At 37.7% G+C, this 27,838-nt stretch overlaps 1 protein-coding gene across 1 annotated transcript in view; it reads right to left on the bottom strand.

The window, feature by feature from the left end:
• COL19A1 (collagen, type XIX, alpha 1) overlaps nucleotides 1-27,838 on the bottom strand; it is a 188,893-nt gene that overhangs the window by 93,181 nt on the left and 67,874 nt on the right. The window contains exons 10-11 of the mRNA XM_008943299.1: nucleotides 26,385-26,429; nucleotides 4,136-4,189 (exon numbers count right to left, since the gene is read on the bottom strand). Of these exons, the coding sequence (XP_008941547.1) occupies nucleotides 4,136-4,189; nucleotides 26,385-26,429 (99 nt within the window). The remainder of the gene's footprint in view (nucleotides 1-4,135; nucleotides 4,190-26,384; nucleotides 26,430-27,838) is intronic.

Consider the following 27,838-nt stretch of genomic DNA (forward strand, 5'->3'; position numbering starts at 1 on the left):
AGGCCTCATCCACCCGGGCCTTGAACCCCTCCAGGCAGGGGGCATCCACAACCTCTCCGGGCAATCTGTTCCAGAGTCTTGCCATCCTCATACTGAAGAAGTTCTGCCTAAGATCCAGTCTAAACCTACTCTCCTTCAGTTTAAATCCATTTCCTCTTGTCCTGTTGCTGGACACTCTTGTGAAAGTCCCTCTCCAGCCTTCCTGTAGGTTCCTTTCAGCTATTGGAAAGCAGTTCTAAGGGCCCCCCTGGAGTTTTCTCTTCTCCGGGCTCAACAATCCCAGTGCCCTCAGCCTGTCCTCTTGCAGATATGCTCCAGCCCCTGGATCAGCTTTGTGGCCCTCCTCTGGACTCATTCCAACAGATATATGTCCCTTTTATATTGGAGACACCAGAACTGGATGCAGTATTCAAGGTGGGGTCTCACAAGAGCTGAGTAAAGGGGGAGAATCGCCTCTCTTGACCTGCTGACCACACCCCTCTTGATGCATCCCAGGACGTGGGTGGCCTTCTAGGCTGCATGAGTGCACTGTTGGCTCATGTTGAGCTTCTCACCAATCAACACCCCCAAGTCCTTCTCTTCAAGGCTACTCTCAACCAAAGCAATAGATTTCTTCCCTTCCTATACAAATATTTCCTTATAATGCTAGTAGTAAGAGAGTTCAAGATTGGAGAGACAGGACATAAGGATGTCAAGGTAAACGACTGCTACTATTATAACAAGACAACATATCCCTTTAAAAATCTTCATACTTCTGTTCACCTTTTCCAACAAGCACAGAAATAAAAAGGTCCTATGTTTTTTTTTCTGTCTTTCTGTTGAAAACCTGGGATTTTTTCAATGCTTACTGAACTTCTGAGATCCATCCATTGACATCAGGTATGTGAAGAGTAACACCATTTTATGCAAGTTGGAAAGTTTTTCAAAAGTCACTTAGGGTGTCATCTTTCCCAGCAGGAGAAAAAGTATAATTAGTGAATCAATTGGCTTAATGCTGTTAGAGATTATATAATAGATTTTCATTTCAGGGTGGGTTTTTTATTTTTTTTAAGATTTACAAGGAGGACTCTATTCTTTCTCTAGCTATGTGTGACATATGCTTATAGATATGATAAAACTCTGTTTTCACCTATTTTTGTTGAAAGATTTATATCAAGAAAACATTAATTGGTAACATCCCATGGTATTCGCTTCCTACCTGCACCATTGATCAAGAAAATGACATGACCCCAAAGAGTTTCAAAGATAAAGATTTTCTTTCCATTTAATTCAACTCACAAGTGTCTGAGTATTACATAGCTCTTACTCCACAGATAGTTTCATGGATATTTGTGTTGCAAATTTGTCCTTATTCCATATGGGATATGAGTATGGTGGAGAAGAAACTGTATTTATCAGGATTTCTTTCAGTGTGTCTATGAAGCTCCACTTGTTATAGTGATACAAAGGATGGAATTATGATGAGCAAACTGGCTCTTCATATCATACAGGCAAATACCTGCTTACAGATGTCATGTGAACACACACGAGAGGAGGACATTATTAATGTACTACGCTATTTATAACGACTCCTTAAGAAGTTAAAAACAATGGCAACCACATTACTAGTATTTATAGTAAGTATTCATGTTGTCAGATGGATTTTGAATAATGTCCCAGACTGGGTCACGGCATTGTAGACCTTGGCTCGGATTCCTGGAGTGATAAACTGGGAGATGTGCAGAGCAGTTAAATATATTCATAGTTTGGCATCAAAAACCTGGTTCTCAATGAGATTAACTGACTCAGCTAGCACAATCAGTGAGGGCTAAGGGAATTAAACTTTTCGGGTGTCTCTTCATCATTATAGAAAGCCTACTCTCCAAATCAAGTCTGGCTTCCCCTCTGTCATGCTACTTCATTCTAACAAGAACTTCTTGTACAGCTAAGAAAACACAAGTGTTAACAGCAAGTAAAACTGTTCTGTGACACCTACTTTCCTGATTTTGATTAAAATAAATTCAAATATGTTTCTACCATTTGTGCAAGATAAAATGTTCAGCCGTCATTTTCAAGTTCTCCACTTGTGAGTACAGAAAGCCTCACTCCCCCAGGCAGAGACAAGCACTGCCAGCAGCTGATACCACTAACTTTAAGTGTTTTCAGGCTTTCTTTATACAGCATTGCAGATTACACCCATGTAAGCAGATTAACTTGATTATTTCAGAAATATCAGATGATATATTTCTATATGTGGAATGAGTTTGAGAGACACTGATAGCACCCAAGAGTCAATGATACACAGTCATTTAAATTTAAACTTAATGACTGGCATCTCCATGCACACTGATAACTGAATTCAAAGTATTTCATATGTAGGTGTTGTTAAAAAGGAGTTATGTGTGCATTCAATAAATACAATTTTACTTTCAAGATGTTTTAATGACAGTTCCCATTATGATAGTTTACCATTTCTTGACACAGAATATTTCACAATGAATATTTCAAAATAAAAAGGTTCAATATTTCACACTTTCACAGTGACACTATGTCAAATATGTTCTAGAGTTCACCAGATACTTGGTATACCTTACTCTTCCTACTCTTCCTAAAAGGTTTATGGAACAAGATCCCATGTAGTAAAGGAGATCGTGTAAGATCAACACAGAAATGTCCCCAGAGCTATGGAAAGAAACACAGATGTGTTTTTTCCATGCTGTCAGCATATATGTATGCATGACAGAAGTATACAGTTCACCTTTACAGACAGGCAGGCTACAAGAAAATACCTCTTTGAATACCTAAATTTAGTTTCAGCTCAGTACAGAGTATATGTTTTCATATGGAGGATATCCAGTATTAGTCAAAAATAGCCTGATTTACCTAGCATTAAATTATAATAACCTAAAATAGGAAAAATATATTTCTATCTATCGCATGCATAGAAAACTAGATGACATAAACAATGTCATAATTAGGTAGTCTGGGGTTTACTGCATTTTCAGTAGACCCAGCTAGACTGTCACAGCATTTTTGTGTCAAATGCTGACCCTTTTACTCTTTCAGTAAAGTTGCTTAAAAATATCTGCTGAATGTTTTTTCCAAATCCTATATCTGGAGTCCAGTACTAATATCAGTCACTCCTCACAGAATTTTGACAGTCAGGTTCAGATCCCTCTGTGAGATGCTCTGTGTCTTCAACTGTGATGCTTTGCAATTGGAAAGCCAACAGTATCCTGCATTAAAACCTAAACCCAGCTTGACCCTCGGCTAGGTCAAGGAGGAGGCAGGAAAGAAAGAGGAGGATAAAGAGAACAGCTGGCTTGATTTTATATATATATATATTTAAAATATCTTGCTGTTCAAATCATGCTTGTTGGCCATTTTAGTATAGTATTGAAAAAAAAAAATCTGATTGTAGGTCATCTCATCTTGGTTTAATATGCATTAAAAAAAAAAAAGTAAATTTAAAAATAAATTAGGCAAAAGTAAGGTTTATTACTTGGTGTGTCTGTAGTGTTAGCTCAGATACAAGCTTGAATATGAAACGAATGATCAGGATTATCCAGTATTTTTAGACACAGATTCAAGCTGTAGTTAAATATGGACCAAATAAATTAAACAAGGTAGGTGAAATTTGGCAGAGAAAAGTAATGAAATCTTAAGTCAAATTCTCTATCACAGAAGACACATGGCACAGGGAGCGACCCATGGCTCTCACCCAGGACTGGCTAACAGCCTGTGTATTTTCCTTTTGAGAAACAAAGACTCCAGGGCTAGCTTTGCTTTACCCTGCCTCCAGAAATGTCCTCTTTTGCAGCAGAATATCCAAACAGGAATGACTCTCATTCATATTTTGGTGCTTTAATCCCCATAGTTATCTCAAGAGGCATCAACAGAAGTATCATGGAACCTACCACATCCTTACCCACAGCTCTCCTGTCCAACCTGAAGCTCTAAGAACTTGTATCTCACCTGAAGGCATCTCTTTCTTGCCCCATCATATTGTGGATGTTAACTCTCCAAGCATACACATTTTCTAAATCCATCACTCTCCCTATATGAATTCTGAATTTCAATGCTGAACCACCCCCAACACCCTTCCCCCCTCTCCCCCAAATCTGTAACTTGACTGGTTAATTATTGTTCAGTTTACCTCTCTTCCTTGAATGCCTTCAGGTCCTGGTTCTCCTTTATCTCCTTTTTCACCCTAAAAGAATGAATTTTTATTTTATTATATATACAAGACAAATACTAACACTTGACAATTTTCAACAGGAAAAATATTTTAAGATTCTGGTCTGTTCTACATGACATACTACACACATATTTCTGGATGCACGAGCAAAAGTATTCCCTACATTCCAAGAGAAATTCTTTCCAAATAAACTTGCCTGAAAAATGCCTAGCACTCTGAGAGTTGCAGTTCTCTGTACTTCACAGTGTCAATGACCGTTCATAAAGAGTCACCACAGAAAAAATATTCTTGGTTATCACAGTGTTCCGAGAACACAGTGGTGAAACAAATTTACTGGGGGATAGTTTTCCTTCTGAAAATCTTCACATTTAAATTAATTGCTTTCACTCTGAGACTGTTTAATAAAGAATTCTTGCTTTTTCAAGATATGATAACAGAACTGTCCTCCATAGTATAATTTGTCTTTGACTCATACTGGTATATAGTTCACTGCATTTGAAAAATGGAAACAATTTCTGTTCTAAAAATTTTCTCACAAGTATGAATATGAACAACATCATGACTCAAATGAAAAAAAAAATGGTAGGAAGAATCTTTCAGAATTGACTATATAGGCTGGTTCTTTTGTTTCCTCATGAAACACTGACTACAAAACAAAATATTCTTTACAGTACACATGAAAGGATTTAGTTCTGCATTATCTCTAACTACCATGCTATTTTAGTTAACGTATTTCATCAAAGTGAACAAAATACACCTGCTTAAGAAGCATAATTTAAGGGAGAATGTCTTCCAGAACCAACAAGTCTAAACAGCTTTATAATTGCATCTTGGTCACTAGGCTGAACTTTGTCAGATCACAAAAGTAATTCTGACAAAAGTGTGAGAAATTACTGCAGTAGAGTCCAAGCTCTTCATAGCAACTAAAGAAAGTCACCAGCCCTTCACTGAGTTTCCATTATCTCCAGGGGACTACACTTGTCTGGGCAGAACCTATTCATTATATCAGCATCATCTTTGTAATTCTGTTAGGTAAATGGTATTGAACTGAGATCATTCAGCTAATTCTATTTGTGACACAGCCCTGATTCAGAGCTGTTCCTCCAGTGGTGATGACAGAAGGCATTTCATCTAATAATCAGTTTTGCAAAATGAGTTTGTATGAGCTTTCTCAAACAACTGAAGCCTACTAACAAATTAGCAACAGCAAACTGTGAATTTAATAATCCCATGTGCAAGATGGCTTCGTTAGTCCATTGTTTCCATTTTAATGCACCTTGTTGATAACAAACTCAATGCTACACACTAGCCTGAATCATACTGTTGAGGTTTTTCCTCAAGTATTGCCCTTCTTGCCTGTCAAAACCAACCCAAAACTCCCAAAAGCCCCAAACAGATAAATCTATGCATTTATTGTGAAAGTTGAAATGATACCAAACAGTTGTAAGAATTTAACACTGGTTATTTTAGTATGTTTAAATCATAAAGACTTTTTTCTATGGGTTAAGGCACTGGTTGAGATAGTAATTTTCTTTCACTGAGAGTTTAAAAAAATAGCATTAAAGTTCCAAACTTACTATTCTTCTTAAAATTGGTGACTTAAACTTATGTAAGAAGCTGCAAAAATGACATTTTATTTCTTGTCACTGTGACACACTGAACATTTCAGAATCTTTCAGGTAGTAGCAATTACACTGGTACAGTCTTGCAGCAGCTACAAAGGTGCAATCATACATTTGACATAATATCTGCTTATCAAATATATTTCTAGATGATTGAAAAATCATTCCAATTCATGGAGCTGTTTTTTTTTCTATGATTTATCTGCTCTCATACTTTAAGAGAAAATGACACAAATATGTACAGATTCACTGCAGAAATAGTAGCACTCTGTAAATTCCTTGATGCACAGGCGGAAACCTAAGTTAAAAGTATTGTGTCATAATTTGTTATGCAACATCTGCATTCATATAAAAACCTAGAGAGCCTAAGCCAAAAGACAGCCCTCCTCTCACCCTTGCTTATCATTTGCCTTGATGTTAGATGAGCATGTGTTGGAGACCACGCCTTTCATTGATACAACAGGCAGACAGCAACTTTAAAATGCTGGTGGGCAGTTCTAGACACATACACATGTGGCTGGTGACTTCAGAGAAGTAAGAAAAACTCTTCATAATTTACAAGATATTAAGATGTTTGTCATTTTCTTAGACAAAACGATTAAAAGCTCCTCCGGCCCCGCTAACGAGCATCGGACTGCTGCAGAGTCTCAAGAGCTATGGGCTTTCTGCCAGGTGGGCAATTTTACTATGAACATATTCTGATTTTTTAATGGAGTAAATGATTTGTTCTCGCCAAGCCTGTCAAATGGAATACCCGTGGCCTCTCTGAAGCCAGAATTCAAACCAAACAGAGGTCCAATTTTTACCATTTATTCTCATGAGACCTGAGCCAAGTCACGCTCATTTCTGCCTTTATGGAACACACTATAGTGCATAATTAACAGCTTCAAATGTAGCCAATTTGCAGACTCACTGAAGCCACTCTGCAGTGTAAAGGAGGCTGTTAATAACCAACATTGTGGCTTACCTCATAGATTAACAAAAAAGAGAGAAAAATGTGTTAATGTCATTTTATATCTAATGTTCCTGCCTCATTATACTATATTCAGAAGAAAAAATTAAAGATTACTTATTGCAAAAACAGGATGACAAAACTCTGGAAATGCCATGCCTTGTTTATTAGTTAATGAAAACTAATCCAATATAACACTGAATTACTTGTACGTCTTTGGGTGCATTCTGCTTTCAATTACCCTGGTGGGACAAGCTGATGGGTTTGCTCCACTGTAGCTGCTGGGAGGTATCCAGTCTGCTGTGTGTAACAGCGGACACACTGCATTCACTGGTAACATTCTCTAATTAAAGCCAGGGCTTCACGCGTGGCCTCTGCAAGAGCAGAGTACCTGCCTTTCACTCACTTGTCCATGTTAAGGCTGCCTCATTTTCCTTGCATGCCATTTCCTCCTTACAATAAAGGCAAGCTAATGCATTTGGAAATAAAACACATTCATACCAAAGAATTTACCTAAAGAGGTAAAGTTTTTGTTTGTTTGTTTGTTTGTTTGTTTGTTTTTTTCTTCCCAGCACTGGCCTGTTAATGATACTAATCAGGAATTCCTGATTATCCTTTGTTCCAAGCATTTTAAAGTCAGTAAAATAACCGAAATACTCTCCAAACTACACAAACTACGCAGTATCACTAACTCACTGTGCATACCTTATATTTTTTAACTTCAGAAACTCCATGATTTTACCCTGCATATATTTAAGATAGTTATGGTAGTTGTGTTTTTTAAAACATTTCTCTGTGTTTTGTTACAGCTTTGCCTCAGCAGAATGCTCTGTGTGGATTTTCTTTCCTTTTGATCATTCCTCCATAGCTTCTTTTAAACTGAACACAGCTCACAGCAATGCTTATTATTATATAACTAAAACTAAGTAAGACATAAATTAAAAACATCAGCACCTTCAGTTTAAAAAACCCTCTCTGTTTCTCTTTCTGGTTTTGCTGATAGATGCCTGGAGAACTGGGGTTATGAAGGGCTCCATCTCAATCATATTCTTATTGACTGCCCTGTAACCTCTCTGCAGAACGTGGAATAGCTTATGAAAGTGGCAATAGTCGGGGTGAAGCACCTCAGGACTACTGAGACACTATACCATTCCACCAGGAGTGGAAATCAAGGCACAATAATGATTTTAGTCCAGACTGGGAGGAACTATGCAAGGAAATGGAAGGGTGACACAAGAAGCTTACATCCATGGAGGCTGTAATCCTGTGTTACGTAAGACTATTACTTAAGTAGGGTCAGAAAGAGACTGCATAAAACATTGCAGAAATAGACTTCTAGTAAACTAAAATCAACAGTGATGATGACCTGTAGGATGTCACTGGGAAGCCTGTGTCTTCTCAAGCCCACCTACTTAGGATACTCTGACACAGCATGAACGCAGGTGATCACAAAGATCAGAAATTCAGAGAGTTTAGTAGATATTTTTATTGATAAACTGTGACCAGAAAAACTTCTGATTCCAAGTTGCACCACCACAGTCTTGTGAAAGAACACCAAACAAGAGGTGTCATGCCTGACCAAGCCACACAACATGTCTGGAGAAAGATCTTTCTCTAGTGCTTCACTTACACAGACTGAGCAATACTGAAAGCATTCATATTGGCTAATTACCACTTAGTGTCATGTATCACATTTCTAAGCAAGCTCTAAGCATTTCTAAGCCAGAGAGGCTATATAAAGGCAAACTAACACCTCAACTGAGTCCAGAATCTTAGGCACAGAATGATCTGAAGCCAGGCCAGACCATGGCTCCAAAACTGCTCTGATGAATTACCCTTTCCTGTCATCAGGAATGAGGCAGCCATCCATTTGTATTCTTCATGGTAAGACCTTAAAATGCAAAATGTCTTTGATCAATCAGAACAGCAATCAAAAAAAAAAAAAAAAAAAAGGATCCAGTCCAATAAATGTTACAGTGAGGTGCTCTCCAAATGGAGAAATCAAATGCACAAAAAACAAGCAAAGAATAACTCCTGAAGTACTACTACAGAACAGGATCTGGGGATAATCATGGATCACACAGTGAGCAGAAGTCTGTAACATGAAGCTATTTTTAAAAGGCTAAACTCCTATCTCCATTTACTGAAAGCAAAACTGAAAAAAAACACAATTATTGTAGTTTGCTTGGCACTGATGAGAACAGTGAAAAACACTATCTATCTCATTCAGGGCATCATACTTTTAATGGAAATTTGTCAACTTTTAGATACTTGCTCTTCTCCAAAGCAGAATGATATAAAGTTTGAAAAAAAGTTAGGAGGAAAGAGAGAGGAAACTCAAACATAGGAAAGAATCCTATAAACAGGACAATAAGTTTTCTATAGTAATAACACAAATAATGGGTTTCATTTGTAGCCAGAAGAGTTTAGGTTTGGAGGAGGGAATTGGGGTTGAAAAGGCAGAGAAGTACTGTAATGACTGAACAATAGAGTGAAATGGACTTAAGTTTAGATTTTGCTTGAAAATGCTCTAGACAGATGTGATGATACTTCATTTTATGTGTGTCTTTATGGGGGTGAGGCATACATAGCCCTGTATACTCTTCCAGGGTGACATTTCCTCCAGACTGCTCCTTGCTTTCTCTTGGAGAATGTGACAAAGTCACATGTTAAAATAGTTTCAGCTTTTCATAGCATGAAAGATGTCTTTGCTGAGTAATGATTACAGTGTTTGCAGGAGGCACGTTTTAAGGAGTCAAAATTCTCTCATTTAATTAAAAAAAAAAAATCTTTTTTCATGAAAGCATTGAAAGACAGAGAGACATTAGTTAAAATGAGAAGATACAGGATAAAAATATGATTGAGCTGTTGTACTCTCACTGTGCCATTATCACCAAGCACAGTGACTGAATAGTAGCAGTCCAGAGATGAAGAATGACAAAATCAGTATCAAACCAAACACAGATGGAACACAAATAGGGAAGATAAATGTAGTCTGAGGAGTCAGTAATCTCTTTAGATTGAAGGACTGTATCCATGTTTGCTGAAGTCACGTAGTTCAGGAGTACTTTTACCTTCTTCATGAAAGGTAAACTCCCGCGTTGCAACATCCACAAACATCGGTTTCTAAAATGGTCTACCAATTCCACAGCACCCTGGCAGGCAATATAGTGTCCTCAGTTACTATTTTATTGAAACACTTTCTTATATATACTACAGAACCATGACATACTTGAGAACTAAGGCTTTCAGAAAACTCAAATTCTATTTTTTTACATATTGAAAATGCCACAAGCAAGGCTAGCAGCAACACCTCATTGAAAACACAACTGAACGATCCTTTGATCTCTTAAGGTGTTCCTTACAGGTCTCTGAATGGTCCTTATCTTCAATGCAACCCTATTTTGGGGAAATCTACACTACTAACGTTCCCTGATGCAGGCCAGAGCTAGTAGTTAAGATCATTAAAATAATACTGAAAGACATTAAATAATACTGTAATAAGCAAAAAAAACCCCAATCTACATAGAATAGTACATAACATACATTTTCATCTAAGAGATGTTTTAGGGTAAAAGAAATATAAAGACATAAATTTGTCCTTTTTGGTGGCATATATTATCTGGCACAAGAAATAAAAACACACTGAGATTTTGGATAACTCTTGCTTGCTACAATTTGTACAAGACTAACCACAAATTAGCTTTGTTATTCAGTAATAAATGCCCCAAATGAATGTACTCAGGCTTAAGAGGCTCCCATTTTTTGCCACATGAAATTTAGATGTTGTGGCTTGCAAGCTATGCTACCATGCCATGGCTCATTCTGCTATCGTCATTTTACTGTGGTGCGAGGGATTTTTTTTTCCCCCTACCCCTTTTCAAACCTTTCAGTGTCAAGGAGAAAAAAACCCAAACAAACAAACAAAAAACACACCAAACAAAATCAGCATCCAAAAGTCCACTGTTTTTGGTAATTATTTGATTATACATTCCCAGACTTAACTTGAAAGAAAATTTCTTAATCCAAGATTAAAGTTCTATAATAAGAAAAATAATACAGCCTTAAGCATGAACTACCCGAAAGCCTTTCATTCTCCTAGATAATATGTATTCTCAGCATTCACTCAAATATATTAATACTCTCTCTTCAGAGAAAGTACAATCAGTCAGGTAAAACGCCCTTATAAGGAAAAACCACTAAACTTTTTCTTGGTGATTTTCATTTCAAATGCTACTTGGTATTTAAGTGCAGAGCCTTTAGTGGATGTAAATAGCTTCCTAAAATAACTCAGAGCTTTGCCAAAAAATCAGTGTGATGTTTATTTCAAGGATTTGCATCTACAGAAAGAAATCACAGAATACATTTTCAAGACTGCAAAACCCCCACCCTGAATAGTAATGAATACTCTACTGTTCACTCCATCTGGCCGAGTTCTACAATACATTCTATACACGGAGTATCACTTTAGCTTAAAAAATGGTGTATTGCACATCATTTATTGTGCTTTTCTTGTAATTCAAACCCAAAAGGCTTTCCAAACTATAAAGACTCATGAATTCAGTCAGACAACTCAGACAAGCAACTTTCCATGAAGAGGCTATACAGGGTACACTCATGGTCCAGTTTTCCACTCCTTCTACAGTGTCTCTGGCTAATCTCATCTGCAGATGTAAAATCAACAATCATTTCTATGAGTCATCATTTATGCTTCTACTCCAGACTGGCCTTCTGTCCAAGCAGATATCTTAATTTTCCAGTACCTTCTTGTTGATATCTAACCATTTGAATTAAAGTGTTGCTTTCAACATTTTTTTTCCCTGAGAAAGCTTCCTTGTTTGTCACTAAAACAGCATTGATCCTATTGGTCACCAAGAAGTAGAATAATCTCTACATGGGTCTCTCCGACAGAAACCACATCCCGACCATAAACATAACCTTTTTCAGCTGTCTACAGAGCTACCAATTTCATCCGGATTTGATCACAGGATTTTCACAAATGCTCCCTCATCCTGCCCTCACATACCCTTAAGGATGTCATTGTTAAAACTCTGTTCGTCATTTATCTTCTGCGTTGCTGGTTCTCATGCACACATACTTAAACACTGGGACACCCAAGTACTAAACTCAGGGCAGAACTTGGCATTGCAAGGCTTACACAAAGTCATACCATCCATCCCCATTCAATAACCTCTCCCTTCAGACCAGTTCTTGTCTGGTGTGATGAGCACAGAATCTACACAACAGGTGAAGCATCATCTTTCATATTATTTATCTTTTCATTAACCACATCTGGTTGTTCTGTAGGTATCTATCTTCTGTCTTAAATCCTGTATTTTGACTGCAATATCTTTGGGATGAGATAAATGGTCTGATCTGTCCGCACTGCGCCTAACACAAGGGAATGATAATACATGTTTTGACTTGCACAAATACTTTTGAGCTTTTACAGAATTTTGCTCTTACATCACTCATGGACAGAACTAATAGTTGAATTTGGCTCTAACTTTCCAGTGCCAAACTCGACGATAATTTTGAATGTAAGTATCTTGCGTATATATATCAATAGTTTAAAACCCAAGAAGAAAAAAAGCTGTCTCACTTAAGAAGTACATTATTTTTCCTTTGTAATGTAAATACTACAAATTGATTTGACTTTCAGCTATAACTGTTTAAAATTCTATCTGTCTTTTAGTGGGGAGGTTTCTGTTTATACTGGCTTAGTGTAAGTGTTGAATGAAGATTTTTCCGTAGGAGGAATAAACTAGTTTCTTTTCAAGGCTGGTCTCCTAAGGCAACAATCTGTTCTTGTCAGCAGTTGACAAATAGTATTGCTTTCACAGAATGTAGTATTTTTTAGACACCCATGCTTTCATAGTTTTGGCAGGCTACCGATATTGTTATTTAGACTCTAGAAGACGTTCTGCAGATGGTTAAAGCAACATCAAGTGTTTGTGCAAGCTGATGGACTGCCATGTCTTTTCTGCAAAGGCTGCACTTCTAGATTTATTCCTGTCACATGACAACCAAAATAATGTAATTTTCTGTAGTTGTGAATATTAAACACGTTCACCAGGCCCACACAAACAGCAGTATCTGGGATGGTAGTGCTGGGATATAACCTAGTAAACAGAGGGTTTTTTTGGTCAACACAGTTCCCTTATTGATTTACTTCACTAGGTGTCACACAACCAGTCGCAATAGCAGTGCACAGGGACACTGGGGATAGGAAGAAGCAGCTGCAAAGGAAAAGATGGGAGAAGAACCATTTGTATCATTGACAGTATTACCTGAACAAACATCATCTACTGCCCAGTGGAGATAAAGTGCTTTGGAGAATTAAATACACTTCAACATGTATGTTGCTCCAGTAGTGACATCCACATCTCTCTTTGCAGGTGGTAGAAAGCCCACACTGAGTTTTATTTTTGGTGTATTCATTAACAAAGGTTCTGTCATCTCCTGTTCCACAGTGACCAATGTGAGCAGCTGTTTTGTTGTTTCTTCTCTCATCACACTGTTCATGAATTCTGATTCTTATTCTAACTGCGAAGAGCTCTCACTAAAAATTGCAACAGCTCATTTAGGAAGCTCATTGACTTAAACACATGTATTTAATTTGCAAATTCACTTCTTTGCATTCATGCATATTCTAGGAAATCACAAATTTTTTTTTTCAACAATTTCAAAAACAGGTCAAACTAGAAAAACTGCAAGGCTGCATATGCAATTTATACTAAATGGTGTTTTCTAATATTGCATAATCTATATGGTTTTATTAGATTGTCCTATTGCCTCTTCTCATTAGATACCTGACAGTATTCCTTTTCATGAGTAATAATCCTCTCCAACAGTGCATACACCATAATCTCACTGATAGTAGCAGCTGCAGTGTAATGATGACTTCCTCACTGTGGAGCCCCACCAGCTCAGTCTTACAGCATATCTTTGCTCAGCAGCTCCTAAGAACTGCCTCCCGTTGGAAAGAAAGGAGGCTCACATGTCAGGCACTCAATTCAGTTTGCTATGTTAAAGTAATACATTGCACCTGCCAGCAAGGATTCAGTTGTGCTTACTCTCTATTGCTGCAATGCCTTCTGCCTCCAGAGCCTCCTTTCTGGCTTAAAGCTCTTGATAGAGGAAGGTTTACTTTAATAACTCTGCTTTAATTTATAAATCAATTACTTGGTACGTTACTAAATATTTTTGTCATAGCGTTTTATTTCTTGGAAGGGGATGACTTATGCTACTACACACATAAATATGTGTGTAAACAAGTGTAAATGTGTACTTTCAACCAGAAATTAAGAAAAGGCACTCACTCAAAAAGGTAAACCTATCACCAGTTCTGAAATTAAGAGAAAAAAAAAAAAATCCCACCTAGACTGCATTGTCAGAAAATGCAGAGAATTAAGCCATAAGAAACTACTTTAAAGTTTAGTCCTAGGCAACTGTAAGATGAGATCAATGATACTACCTGAAGTTCACAGATTCACAGAATGCTAGGGGTTGGAAGGTACCTCAAAAGATCATCTAGTCCAACCCCCCTGCCAGAGCAGGGTCACCTAGAGTGCATCACCCAGGGACATGTCCAGGTGGGCCTTGAAAGTCTCAGTGCTCTGTTACCCTCATCATAAAGAAGTTCTTCCTTATCTTCAGATTGAATCTCTTGTTCACCAGCTTGCGGCCATTGCCCCTAGTCCTGTCACCAGACACCACTGAGAAGAGCCTGGCCTCATCTTCCTGACACCCACCCTTTAGATATTTATAAGCATTGATAAGATCCCCCCTCAGCCTCCTCTTCTCCAAGCTAAACATCCCCAGCTCCCTGAGCCCTTCCTCATATGACAGGTGTTCCAGGACCTTGATCATCTCAGTAGCCCTGCACTGGACCTTCTCCAGGAGTTCTTTGTCCTTCTTGAACTGAGGAGCCCAGAACTGCACACAGTACTCCAGGTGGGGCCTCACCAGGGCAGAGTAGAGGGGGAGGATGACTTCCCTCGACCTGTTGGCCACATTCCTCTTAATGCACCCCAGGGTGCCATTGGCCTTCTTGGCTGCAAGAGCACACTGCTGGCTCATGGTCATCCTGCTATCAACTAGGACTCCCAGGTTCTTTTCCCCAGAACTGCTCTCCAACAGAGCAGCCCTCAGCCTGTACTGATGCTTGGGGTTGTTCCTCCCCAAATGCAGGACTTCACACTTGCCCTTACTGAATTTCATTAAAGTTCTCCCTGCCCAGCTCTCCAGCCTGTCCAGGTCCTTCAGAACCTGTAAGATCTGTAAGGAGCTGAAGTACTCATGTTATGGTACACTGTACCTACAATGCTTATAGCACTTCCAGTTAAAGACAGCTTTTTCCTCAAAGATATTATACAAAAGTATTAGTGAAATGTAAACAGCTTTTGGAAAAGTAAAATAGGGAAAGAAAAAAAAGTAGGGGTGGGTGTCTGTAAAACAGGAAAGGTAAGTTATGAACAAATAACAAAAATAGTAAGCAGACAACAACAACAAAAAAATCCAGAAACAATGATAGAAAAATAAGTTTGAACAAAAATGACTGCTTGTTGAAGTTCAGTCAGACCTGTTTCTCTGAGAGTGTCTTGTGGGAACACTCATACGATGGGCTATTTCCAGGCCTCTCTCTAATCCAATTTAGGTCACATCTAGTTTGCAAATTAATTCTCTTCTGGCATTTCTTATCTTTTGACTCAGTAATCATCTTTTTTAAATTCAGTCTTTTCACATTAATAAATGGTAAACAACAAAAATCGTCTGTCATAATGAACTATAAGTCCTTTCACCAAAGATCATCTGTGGAGTCTGAAAAGAAAGTATTTTAATTCTCAGCAACAAGCTTTATCTCTTGAGCTAAAAGATGAAGTAGCTGCAGAGGAGGATGACCCCTCTCTTGTGGTGAGCCAAATGCACAGGGTGAGAATGGGACACTTTCCACTCATCACAGAATACAAAAAATTCACTAGCCAAGCTGATGAAAAGCAAGGAAATCAGAAATTCTGTACTCCACTTATGACTCCAAATAGAAGTCACATTTATTACTTAAGACAATGTCCAGACCACATATCTTCTGTAGGGCAGTGCAGTCAAATGGAAGAGCTAAAAGGCACTAGAAATCTTGGTTTTCTTCCCATGTCAGTACTGATGTACCCCACTCTGGCTTCTGAATTAACTTCAGTTTCTTTCATCTCTCTCAAAAATGCATATAAATAGAACACCCATTCTTCTTGTTTTTCCCAAGCAGCGCATCCAAGGTCCATGCCCATCTCTAGCCTCTCTCCTGCACACTAGCACCCTGACCCCAAGCCTCAGCATTCACCACACTGGTGTTACACAGCTCTCAGAGTTGTTAAGTGGAAAATGGGACATCAACATGTCTATGTAGAGAGAGGATGATGCTGTGCTCTCTATAACTGCCAATTGATATGTCTTTGCTCCTCCAGAATATATTCTCAGACACTAAGTGTGCAGCATTCTTTACAGAAAAGAAAAAACAAACCTTGTTACATTAATTTTTAAATGAATTACCATTTATTAAAATTACTATTCAAAAGGTTTACAGCCTTAGCTGTTTCCATACTGGTACATCTTTTCTAGGTGTCCATAGCTGTAATGGTATCCAGTCATAAAACTCTAGCTACGTCTTTACAGAAATCTCCAAGGTGGCACAGAAGTAACCATTACTGGAAGTAGTACCTCTAAATGACTGGCACTCTGCTCATGTAATTAAACCCTACATCTCAACAGACCTCCCACTGAAGAAGCTTCAGTGCTTCTGATACCCTAGATAGCTCATTCAGAACAGGCTTGGCTGTTTCTGTAGAGCACCGTGTGTGCCTTTTCTTGACCAGTGGTCTGCATCTCAGCCTACCACGGAAGAGGCTTCCTACATTGGGGGAACAATGGGAATTTGGAGAGCTTTGTGGACTGAAGTAAACTGTACTCAGTATGTGCAAATAGCCATTTTCAGAGCCTAAGATTACACCAGATCTTGGTGGAGAGAAGTCAGACTGAAAAAGATACCTTTCTAATGCCAAGAAAAGGCACCCGTCAAATATCATATTTCTAATCCGTGGCAGAAAGAGCTTGAGAGTTCACACCAGCATTTAGGTATTGACAAAGTAGCTTTTCAGCTAATCTTGTTCTTAGCAAGACATGAATTGCATACAGTCAAATCTCATTAAAACAAACACACACACACACCAACCAAACCATTTTGAGGTACATGACTAAATCTGGTAATGATACCAAATTATATGGATAAAACAGATGAGGATGAACTGTGATAAAGTCAATAGAGACTTGATGAGATGAAATGATGTTGCAAAAAAAGGACGAAAGAAATCTGGTGTAGGTATATTTAAGATTATGAAGACAGTAAAATCTTTATGTCCCATATGTAGCCATAAAGTCTATGAACACAATCACAGCTCCCTAAATGAAACCACTGTTAATGGTTGGCTCAAATGGACCAGGAATAAGATCTTGAGGCTGCACTCAAAGCTAAAGAGATGGTAAAAAAAGAAGTTCCATGTGAAGAAGTGTTTGAAAGGCACAGAGAATGAAACAAAGAATTTCACTGTACTATTGTATACACTGAAGTTCTTGCTACTACCATCTTTAACTCTGCAACAAAACTCAAACCCATCCAGAGGCAGCTAGTAAGGATGATCAAAAACAGAACAGTTTTCATAGTAGGAGATACTAAGCAAGCTGGTATTCTTCAATTAGGAAGACACAGATCAGGAATGCACGACAGATGCGTATTGATTCTTGATTGACACTGAAAAGGAGAACAAGAATCTTCCAACAGAAGTAGTTGGGAACACCAAATTAAATTAAGAGGAAGCAATCTGCAAATAAACAAAAGGAAGTGGTTCTTCAATCACAAAGATAAACAGCATAACTCCTCACCACAGGATACTCCAGATGCTCAAAGTTTACATGAATTCAAGGGTAAACTGCACTAAAGGGAGAGAAGTCCACTGAAGGCTACCAAATTCACTGAAAGCATATTTGGCTGAGATCACAGTCTCAAAATAATTGGAGGCTGGAAGAACACATGGGGAGAAGCATGGCACTTGCTTACTTCGTCCTTATGCTTTTCCCTGGGCACTACTTCTGGCAGTCATTAGAAGCAGGATGCTGAGCCTGATGAACCTTTAATCTGACCAAATGGGTGTGTGTAAATTAATTAAAACAGTGATAGGGTTTGAGACCTGGAAGTTGGTCATCTACGTCATTAAATTGATAGAACCCAGCTCTGAAGGTCTCTTGCAGACATTTCACTGCATCTAATTAGCATTTCCCCATATAATTCCTAGGCACAGTTCAAAAGTTAGCATGAGAGTTGGCAAGAGAGTTAAACAGTATGAAGATGGCCAGATCAAGCCAAACACCACTGAACTACAGGATAAGCCCTGATAACATTTAGCTTACTAAGATAAATGCCAATGTGACTGTTTTTATTATAGGTAGAGACTTCCTGTAGAATTAACAACTTGCTTTTCCTTTTCCCACAGAATATCTGCATACAGGTGTCTCTCTTTGTGATTATATATGATCTGCTTGGTAATAAAAAGTACTCATTGAGATGGCTGTCTTGTAAACATCATTTAACCTCATATGACTTCATGAAAAGAATTCTAAAATGCTATCCACAATGTCAAAGCAGAACCACTATACAAGCAAAGCCAAGAAAAACATTCTCTCTGATCCCAAAACGTAAAAGGTGCAAATAGGTGACTAAGTAGTTACAAGCTAAGAAAGAAAACTCTAATACTTCCCTATATAACACTGGGAGACAAGTGTGAAAAAACTCCATTCACATTTACATTCAGTTGGTAAAGCACCCAATCCTGACTGCATGAAATAGGACTTAAAGGACTTCAGAAAATCCAGCCCCTGCCCCAGTAAAGTACCTGTACTGATAGTTAGCAAAGGTAAGGAGCCACATTTTCAGCACAGTGGCATTGACTCCACCAGCATCCAAACAAAGTAGGAAATCGGACCTTTAAACAATAATGCAAAATGCACATTCTTCTATTACTCCAAAAAACATTCAGACTAGCAGGTCTCTATATGCAGTGGCCATGGTTACATCAAGATTTGCAGCTCACTGAACTTACGTTTCTAACCTTTTGTTCAGACTGAAGTATTTCTAGCAGAATCTACAGCCGACAAACAGAAGCACTGTATCAATACACAGGAGGTTTACTAACTGACTCTCTTAATCATAATGTTTCAGTATTTTTATTTATAGACCCTTGAGGTTCATGACTGTCTTTTATCCATCAACAATAGTTTCTACTTTTCTAAGTAGATTAGAAGCTTTCCCAGTACTTGAGCTGTCTTATGTGTCTACTAAATAGACTAAAGACTAAATAATGATTAACCTAAACTATCATCTTACAAAGGGAAAGTGATTCCTTCTTCATTTACTTATGTTTGTTTAAGAAAAGCATATTGAAGACTGTGAAATAAAAGACTGCACCTGGGGACACACTGGAAGTTTATAGCATTGCGTATTCTGAATGGATGGAAGATAGAGGACTATTTTATTAAGTGTGATAGGATGAAGTAGAAAATGTTGAACCTCCAGGAAATCTTCTTGACACTAAGATCTATTAGGAATTTTCTTCTAAAGGAAATAGAGGAAGCCCTACTTCCTGGGATAATTCAAATTGTACTTCACAAAATAGTAAATATATACAAAGAACATCCTGCGTTTAGAAAAAAATGACAACTTTTTCTACATTTAGGCTGGACAAGCCCCAGACTCTTTCTTCTTACATGTATACACAGGCAAAAGCAGAATCAAAACATACAAAAAGATAAAAGGATAAAACTTTGGAAATAACGAATGACTATTATTATGGTTGTACTCTCAAATTTTCTCTTAAATACCTGTAACTTTTTTATTTATATCATTTTACTGAGAAAAAACAATTAAAGAATTCAGCAAAATAATAACTTCACTAAAGATCAAGTGTTTGTAAGTGCATATCACAGCACATGTACTGCTACATAGCTCAGCTCCAATGACATTCAATTTTGAAATCTTCTGCGTCAAGATGGGATAGGAATATGTTTTATAAAGGAAAATAAACAGTCAAGGAAAATCACAGTTGAAGCGTCCCTTTCCAGAGCACAGGCATCCTCCTGCTTTATCATTCACAGCTTTTGAGTCTTCTGAGATGTCAGCTGCTACTGCAGTTTAGTCTGTGTAACAGCATACTTCACTTGCCTCTCTGGGTTAAAACAGGAACAGGGGTTTTGTACTAGTATATTTAAGCAGCTAAGCAAGGCGAGGAACACAGGCTTCCCAGCTCAGTCAAATCACTATTGTCTACTAGTGATGATCCAGTCGTGCTTGCTCAGCTACAATTAACATGTAAATGTGTTGGCTTTTCTATCAAAACTATTCCACACAATCTGCCGAATCTTAATGAAATTTATATGGTGGTCAGGTTCCATGTGTTCCGCAAAACTGAATTCTCACTGTTTCATATCTCAATTACAGAAAAAATTGTATCTGTGAAGTACATGACCGCAAATAAATATTCTGAGTGAGAAAGTAGATAAGATGACAGAAAAATGTGGGATATGGGCAAAGAGTACAAGCTGGAGCAACCAATGGAAGCAAGAGCCAGGACATAAACCAGAATGAATTACAGATTTAACAAAGGAAAAAAGGCATCCTAGAGGTTTTTGGTTTGATTAACTAACAGGCTTTGGGCCAGTCAAAAATCCCAAGTGATGCACAAACTTGAAGTACCAAAATAATTAATACGATTTCAACTTTTCTAGTTTCAGGATCTCAGACCTAGCTTAGACTCCATTTCTTGGTTAAGCTCTTAACACCTGCCAAGCTCAAAACATTGTATGTGGCCACTCATCTGAACTGAAGCACTTAAACAACTTGCCTCAGCAAACAGAGAAGCTACAAAAATTACAAATTACTGCAGAGGCAAGGACTACCTGAGAAGCAGACAGAACATTTAGAATTAGGTATTGAGATTTCAGAAATTAAGTGTAATTGTTAGTGGTAAATTTATAACTTGATAGCTCACGTCCTCTCCAATAACTGCATTTAAGGAACTAAAACCAAGTAGTGCTTGAGCTAGGACTCTGCCCTTTGTTTTTGTTTGGTAGATTTCAATTTTCTTCATTTAAACTGACAGTTGCACCAAATTTTGTGACATAGCTTTAAGCATATGTTTTAAAAAAAGCTGGTGCTTCTAACTTTTTTGTTAAAATGGAGGGTCATTTTGTGGATCCGTTTGTCATCAGGCTCTCCCCTTGCTTTAAAATCTGTTATTTTGTAGGTCCTGTGCTTTTTGTTGCAACTTGGAGGCTTGTGACATGCTTGAAGCAGGAGCATATGTGACCCCACTACACTGCAATTTGTATATGGCTCGAGTTCTTGTTAGTGCATTATACAACATTTCCCTGCATGCAGTCCTCTGTATCGACCTATTCCATATCTTATTAATTTTTTTAATATTTTGTATTTATAGTATTTCCAATGGTATCAAACCCAGGATTAGAGACCTCCAATTATTAGAACTCTGTCTCAGAAACTCTGTCTGCAAGCTGACTAGAAAGGTAGGTTTTATTTTATGTCAACAATATTACTTCATACTGAGAATTAAATATGCACTTACATCCCACTCCCATCAATATTTGAAAAAAAAAAAACAAACCAAAAACCACATCAAGTTACCTACCCCAAATCTTTACCACTGTTTACTATTCTCCTTTTTCATGGGGATTTATAATATGAACACATGCCAATTCAGGAAAAAAAAAAAAAAAATATATTCTTGTTCACTATTCATAAAATTGTAAGATAACTGAAGCTGGACATGACGTCAGCAGGTCTCTAGTCCAGCATCCTGCTCAAAGCAGGGTTCATCGATGGGGTCAAGCCAGGTTGCTCAGGGCTGGTCTTGAAAGCCTCAAGGAAAAGTGGCACCACAACCACTTTGGGCAACCTGTTACAGAGCTTTACTGTCCTATCACAAAAAAGTATTAACTGGGCACTGAAACCAAGGAAGGATACACACTGAAAAGAAATTGCTGTTCTCTGTGCTTATCCAATGAGAAATCAGTGTGACACCTTGCATAATTTTTGTGCTGTTAACAGAAAATGGTGAAATTAAGATAATTTGATCTCCTATATTTTCATCTACACAGCATCTTGTTGCACTTTCAGCTCCTTGCTTTGCATGAACATGGACACAAATAGACCATTCCATTCCTCTTTGCAGCAGTGTTATGTATTTGAAGACTATTTACCTATTTCTTTTCAGCTGATTCTACACTAAGTAATCTTCATTCACACAATCCTTCCTCAAAGGTTATTTGTTCCTGAGCACCAGTCATTCTCAGTGCTCTCCTGTCAAAATATTTAAGTTAAAGCCTTACAATATCCAATAGCACAGCACTATTTAATTAGTGTTGCAGACAATATTCCACTTTAAAACAGCTTAGTATGAGTCTTTCATTTGCAATGGCTTGATTTCCTTGACCTGTGTTCAGCTTCTGATCCAAGTAATCCTCAGATTTTAATTTCTGAGTAGATAATATTTGATTTGGTTTTTCGCTGCACAGATTTATTTTCCCCTACAGGTAGGTTCCTTCCAATTTTCTTTCTGTGTTGGATCCTATTTTTTTCAGACTACGTCTCTGATTTGCCAAGAATGTTCTGGATGTTAAACCTTTCTTCTAGTTATTAGCAGTCCCTCCTGTCTTCTTAAAATCATAAAGTGCCATACTCATGCTTACAACCCCATACTGTGAAGTCACAATTCTGAACAGTATTAGAATGGGAACAGATCCACATCATATAGTCTGCCTTCCTGGCAGCAAACCAATTAAACCTGTTCTCAGAATATACTTTTTCAGTCATGTTATAGAGAGGTAGACCAATGTTTGCAGCTATAAGACTATCATATAAGGCATTAAGTCATTATCTAAGCAACACAAAGAAAATAGAATACAAAGGAGATTTAAGACAAATTTACAGTGAGAGTATATTTCCTGTGGCTGGATACCTTTCAGTTTAACACCTGCACATGTGATCTATAGCTTCCCTTACCACTACTGGCTTGTGTAGTGGAGAGCCAAGCTCAACTAAGACCAAAAGAGGCAGAACGAAACTTCGAAACTTCTGGATTTCTCAGGGAGAACCTAATGTGGCAAAGAAACTTTTAAAGAGCCTAAAAGAATCTCCCTCAATAAACTTCAGGTGTGTTCCGTATCTTTAATTTACCTGTGATCACTTACTTTGACCTGTACAGAACAGTTGAGGTTGGAAGGGACCTATACAGGTCATCTGGTCCAACTCTTGGTTCAAGCAGTTGACCATAGTGATATTCTACATTTGGAAGCTGAAGTCTAAATTGCTTTAAAGATACCATTATGGAGATGACTACATGGTTATAACAATTCATAGAATCATAGAATCACTATGGTTGGAAAGGACCTCTAGGATCATCAAGTCTAACCTTCTTCCCAGCATTTCCCTAACCACTAGACCATAGCCTCAAGTGCTACATCTACTCATTTTTGAACACCTCCAGGGATGATGACTCCACCACCTCTCTGGGCAGCCTGTTCCAGTGCCTGACCGTTCTCTCAGTGAAGAAATTCTTCCCAGGATCCAATCAAAACTTCCCCTGGTGCAACTTGAGGCCATTTCCTCTCATCCTATCATCAGTAATCTAGGAGAAGAGACCAACACCAGACTCACTGCAACCTCCTTTTAGGTAGCTGTAGAGAGCAATAAGGTCTCCTCTCAGTCTCCTCTTCTCTAGACTAAGCAACCCCAGTTCCCTCAGCCGGTCTTCATAAGGCACATTTTCCAGCCCTCTCACCAGCCTTGTGGCCCTTCTCTGGCCTGTGTCTCCCTGATATGCCCAGAGCTTGCTTTGCCAAAGCATAACATTGCACAATAAAAGCTAAAGTCAGCTGGTTTGGATTTGGTGAATCTAAAGGTACAAGGCTGAATTGGTTTCAAGCATTCAGTCCTATGGAACGATACGGTCACCAAAACAAAAACATAGCATTGTTCATTTTAATGTGCCTCTGCAGAGAGTTTGGAATGGCAAATATCCTGGTTTTAGGCAGCTGTGTCCTACTCTAGGTGATATGCAAAACCAAGTGTGCAAACGCTATCTTGTTCCTTAGCATGGAAGATGAGGCAGAACTTGTTGTACTAGGAAAAATAAAATTTTAAGTTCCAGGCCTCTTAATCATCTTTGTTACAAACAAACTAGTACAGCTATTTTGTGATGTTATGTTAAAATCCAGAAAGTGTTGATACATTTTTAATACTGGAGTTCAGTACTGGAAACTCAGCATTGTTGTTCTTCAGTGAACATTAAATTAAGTAACTACCTTAGCCCAGACTGGACCCTACTTCCTATAATCTTAAAACACATTCTTTCCTCACAAATCATGATGTATAGCTTCTCATGAGACTGTCCCAAATTATTTTTTGAGTGAACTCTGGTAAATAAAGGTCCTTCCACTTAAATATTTCCTTTCATTTGAAGGACAGCTGAATACATCGCTAATAGTTACCTCAGAAATACTTTTAAATGGGATAGGTTAATTAACTTCTGCAGTTACAAGATAATAAAGGAAAAAAAATAATTAAAAGTCTAAATGTGCCGACTCAGCTTCCATATAAGAAAATTATGACTACCAGTGGTTGGGTCATTTTATCTCTCACTTAAAATAGGGGAAATGAAGGAAAGAGAATGGCAGTAACAGCTGGAATCACGTGCCTGTGTCCAAACAGAATTTATTCATAAAACTTGAGGAAAGCACAGCACAGCTGCACAGCAATTATGGGGGGGAAAAAAAAAAAAATTAAAGAAATACACAAGCCCTTCATAACTGATGAATAACGATACCACCAAGGAAATAAGATCTGTCAGTGGAATTAGAAACACTCAAGCTTAACAAGTGCTTTTTTTTTTTTCCTTTTTTTTTTTAAGAGGCTGAATCTTCATATTGTAAATGTTAGTTGCTATGGATGCTGGTTTTTACATCTGATACTTCTTTCTTCCTGGTTACTGGAATACTCCCTCCTGAAAAAACCTCCACAATTTTACATCTGCTTATATTCTGTTAATCTGTAACATGCTCTCAAATATAAACACTGGAAAGCTGGTTGACACTTCTGAAAGGTATGGTGAGTGACTGAGTATACCCGTGTCCAAAGCAGCCTAACTCACAAATATATTACTCTAAAATTCAGGAGCTGGCACCTACTCTCCATTTTCTTCAGTCTGAATATTGCCAGAATAGTGTTCTTCATCTTTACTTTATATAAATTCAACACAAATGATTTTCTGCACCTTTTTCAGATAGTAAGAAGTACAGAGAAACTAACTGTGATTCAAGAAAAGACTCTTAATTCAGGTTGACTAATCCAAATCAGCCAAAACTAGTAGAAAAAAAAAGAAAAAAAAAAAACAACCAAAAACCAAAAACAGTAACCAGGCAGTAAAATGGTTAGGAGCTGAATTTTCAACCATAAATTACCACCATTGTTACTTTAATTCCTAGTATGCAAGCTAAGAACAGGTTCTTCCTTCTACTTGGCCTTCCACACAGACTTGTCTTTGATCACCTGTGAAGACCTGCTTGTCTGAGGCCGCACAAGATTACACTGCATCATCTAGAGTGACCCAGGCTGGTATTCTGTTAGTCAAGAAAGCTTTCCACAGGGCTAGTTTATTCCCAATTCAATGCAGAAGCTTTGGAACTATTTCTGGTTGCTGCTAAGTATCTGCAATTAGGACAAACTGCTTCAAGCTCCGTTTCCAATACGCACTGGTGAAGAATAAGGAAATGCTTCTCCTGAAATTTACCCTTGGAAATGTTTTATGGCTGTAAGGAGATTGAGAATGTCCTCAGGGCAACAAATCAGTTGCTCAGGCAAAGGGACTGAGCTTCAAGCCTGAGGAAGAGGTAAAAGCATCTACATTCAGCATGGCCGCTAGCAGTCAAGTCAATTCACTCTGACTCAGATGCGTGCAGGAGACAAAACTCATGCTAACTACTGTGTTATATACACAGAAGTATATAAATTAAAATTAAACTTTTTAAAACGGCAGTCAGTTATGTTACAGCAAACGTTAACCTTTGCTTTTGCAGTAAATTTGTGTTCTTAGGAAAAAAAATGTTTAAAACATTTAGTAGTTACAATCAACGCAGTAAGTTTCTATAAAAGTGCATTTGTAATATAGAAAAGAAATAATTAAGTACTATAAATACCTACACATCATCTCATCATCCATTTCATACTGTATAACTGAACACCTGGTTACCATAGAAATAACAATACTGGAGTCCAGTGGCTTCATTATTACATCTCTTGTTTAAAAAATCTCCATTTCTAAAAGAAGCACTGATTACACTGATTAACACATATAAAAATTGGGGTTTTTTTAAGCATTTCTGGAATAATTTACATGGAAAACCACAATAATTTTATTAATGAAAGCACTAAGGAAGACCTTCAGAACAAAGCTCTACTTGGTTGGCCATATATCAAATTGTTAAACCAAAAAAAAAAAATATGGACAGAATAATTTACCTTTTCACCTTCTTCACCTTTACTCCCCACAAAGCCACGTTCACCCTGGAACACAAAACAATCAAATAAAAATCTCAAACATAAATATTGATAACTTTTACCTCAGAAAAAGATCTTAATGTACAATATTACCATGATAATGTTTTTGTTAAATAGTCTGCAGCCTGGCTGTATTACAAGAATAACACCTGCTTTAGATATTTATTAATGTATACTTGTATGTTTTGTGAGACATACAGCCAAAATTATGTACTTGTAGCACAAAATCTCCCCAATTAAAAAACAAAACAAACAAACAAACAAAAACACCAATCAACCACAAACATTCTCTTTCTCCCTCAAATCATGTAGCAGGAAATGGTTTATATGTTTTTGCCAATATCTAGAATTCAGTTTCTCCACTTCAGTACAATGCACATGATTTTTACAGGTCTGAATATGAAAAGACTGGAAAATTTCCAAAGTAAAGCATATGGTATTTTCTAAATTAGTTCAAAAAATTTCAATGAGCAATGTCTAATCATTCTTAGACCCTTCAGAGAGTTAATTTCCTTATACAAAAATCTGAGGTTTAAGTGAAGTTAGCTAGAACAGCATTCTACAACTTGAAAAACTTCTAGCAGCATTTTGTCAAATCTTTCTAATGATAAAGTATCACATACCACATATATGGGAATTAAATTCAAAGCTTTAGAGATGTGCAGATGTATAGATTATCAAATAGTTCTAGACTTTTCATCAACCACCTACAGTGATTGCTTTTAGTTTGTGGTTTTTTTTTTTGGCTGGGGTGTCTCATGCAATCAACAGCTTAGGGCTCAATTTCAGAAGCAGGACCAAGATCAAGTATGCAAAATGGGATCTGGTGGAATAACCTTCCATATGCCTTAATCTAAAAATGAGTAGTTAATTACTGAAAGAATTTCTGAATGTATGCAACTTCTGTTCTACTCATCAAGTTTTGCTTTCTCATAGAAGGTTGGATCAGATGAACTTGAGGTTACTTCCAACCTAGCTGGTTCTATGATTCTACAATTCTCACTCTTCTCCAGCTGTTGGACATACATCACAGTTAATACTTATTTACCATTGACAAATTCCTAGAAATGTTTTCTTCATTTAGTTTTCCTATTTGTGAGACTGCATATCCTGTCTTTAGCTCAATTCTCAATTCATTATATAAAAATTATTTTTAGAGGAAAAAATTTGCCTGGTTGTAGCTTGTGTCCATTACCTCTTGTCCTTTCACTGTATACCTCTGATAAGAGTCTGTCTCTGGCTTCTCTGCATCCTCCTAGTACTTACAGATGACAAGTCTGCACATCACTCTCCCCTTCTCCAAATCATCTCATCTTAAGGCTGAGCAAGCCCAGCTCCCTGAGCCTCCCCTTGTACATCATGGGCTCTTGGTGAGCCTCCACTGGGCTTGTCCCAATTAGGCGCTCTTTATCCTC

This window comes from Merops nubicus, unplaced genomic scaffold (genome assembly GCF_000691845.1).
Source record: "Merops nubicus isolate BGI_N331 unplaced genomic scaffold, ASM69184v1 scaffold677, whole genome shotgun sequence".
NCBI lineage: Eukaryota > Metazoa > Chordata > Aves > Coraciiformes > Meropidae > Merops > Merops nubicus.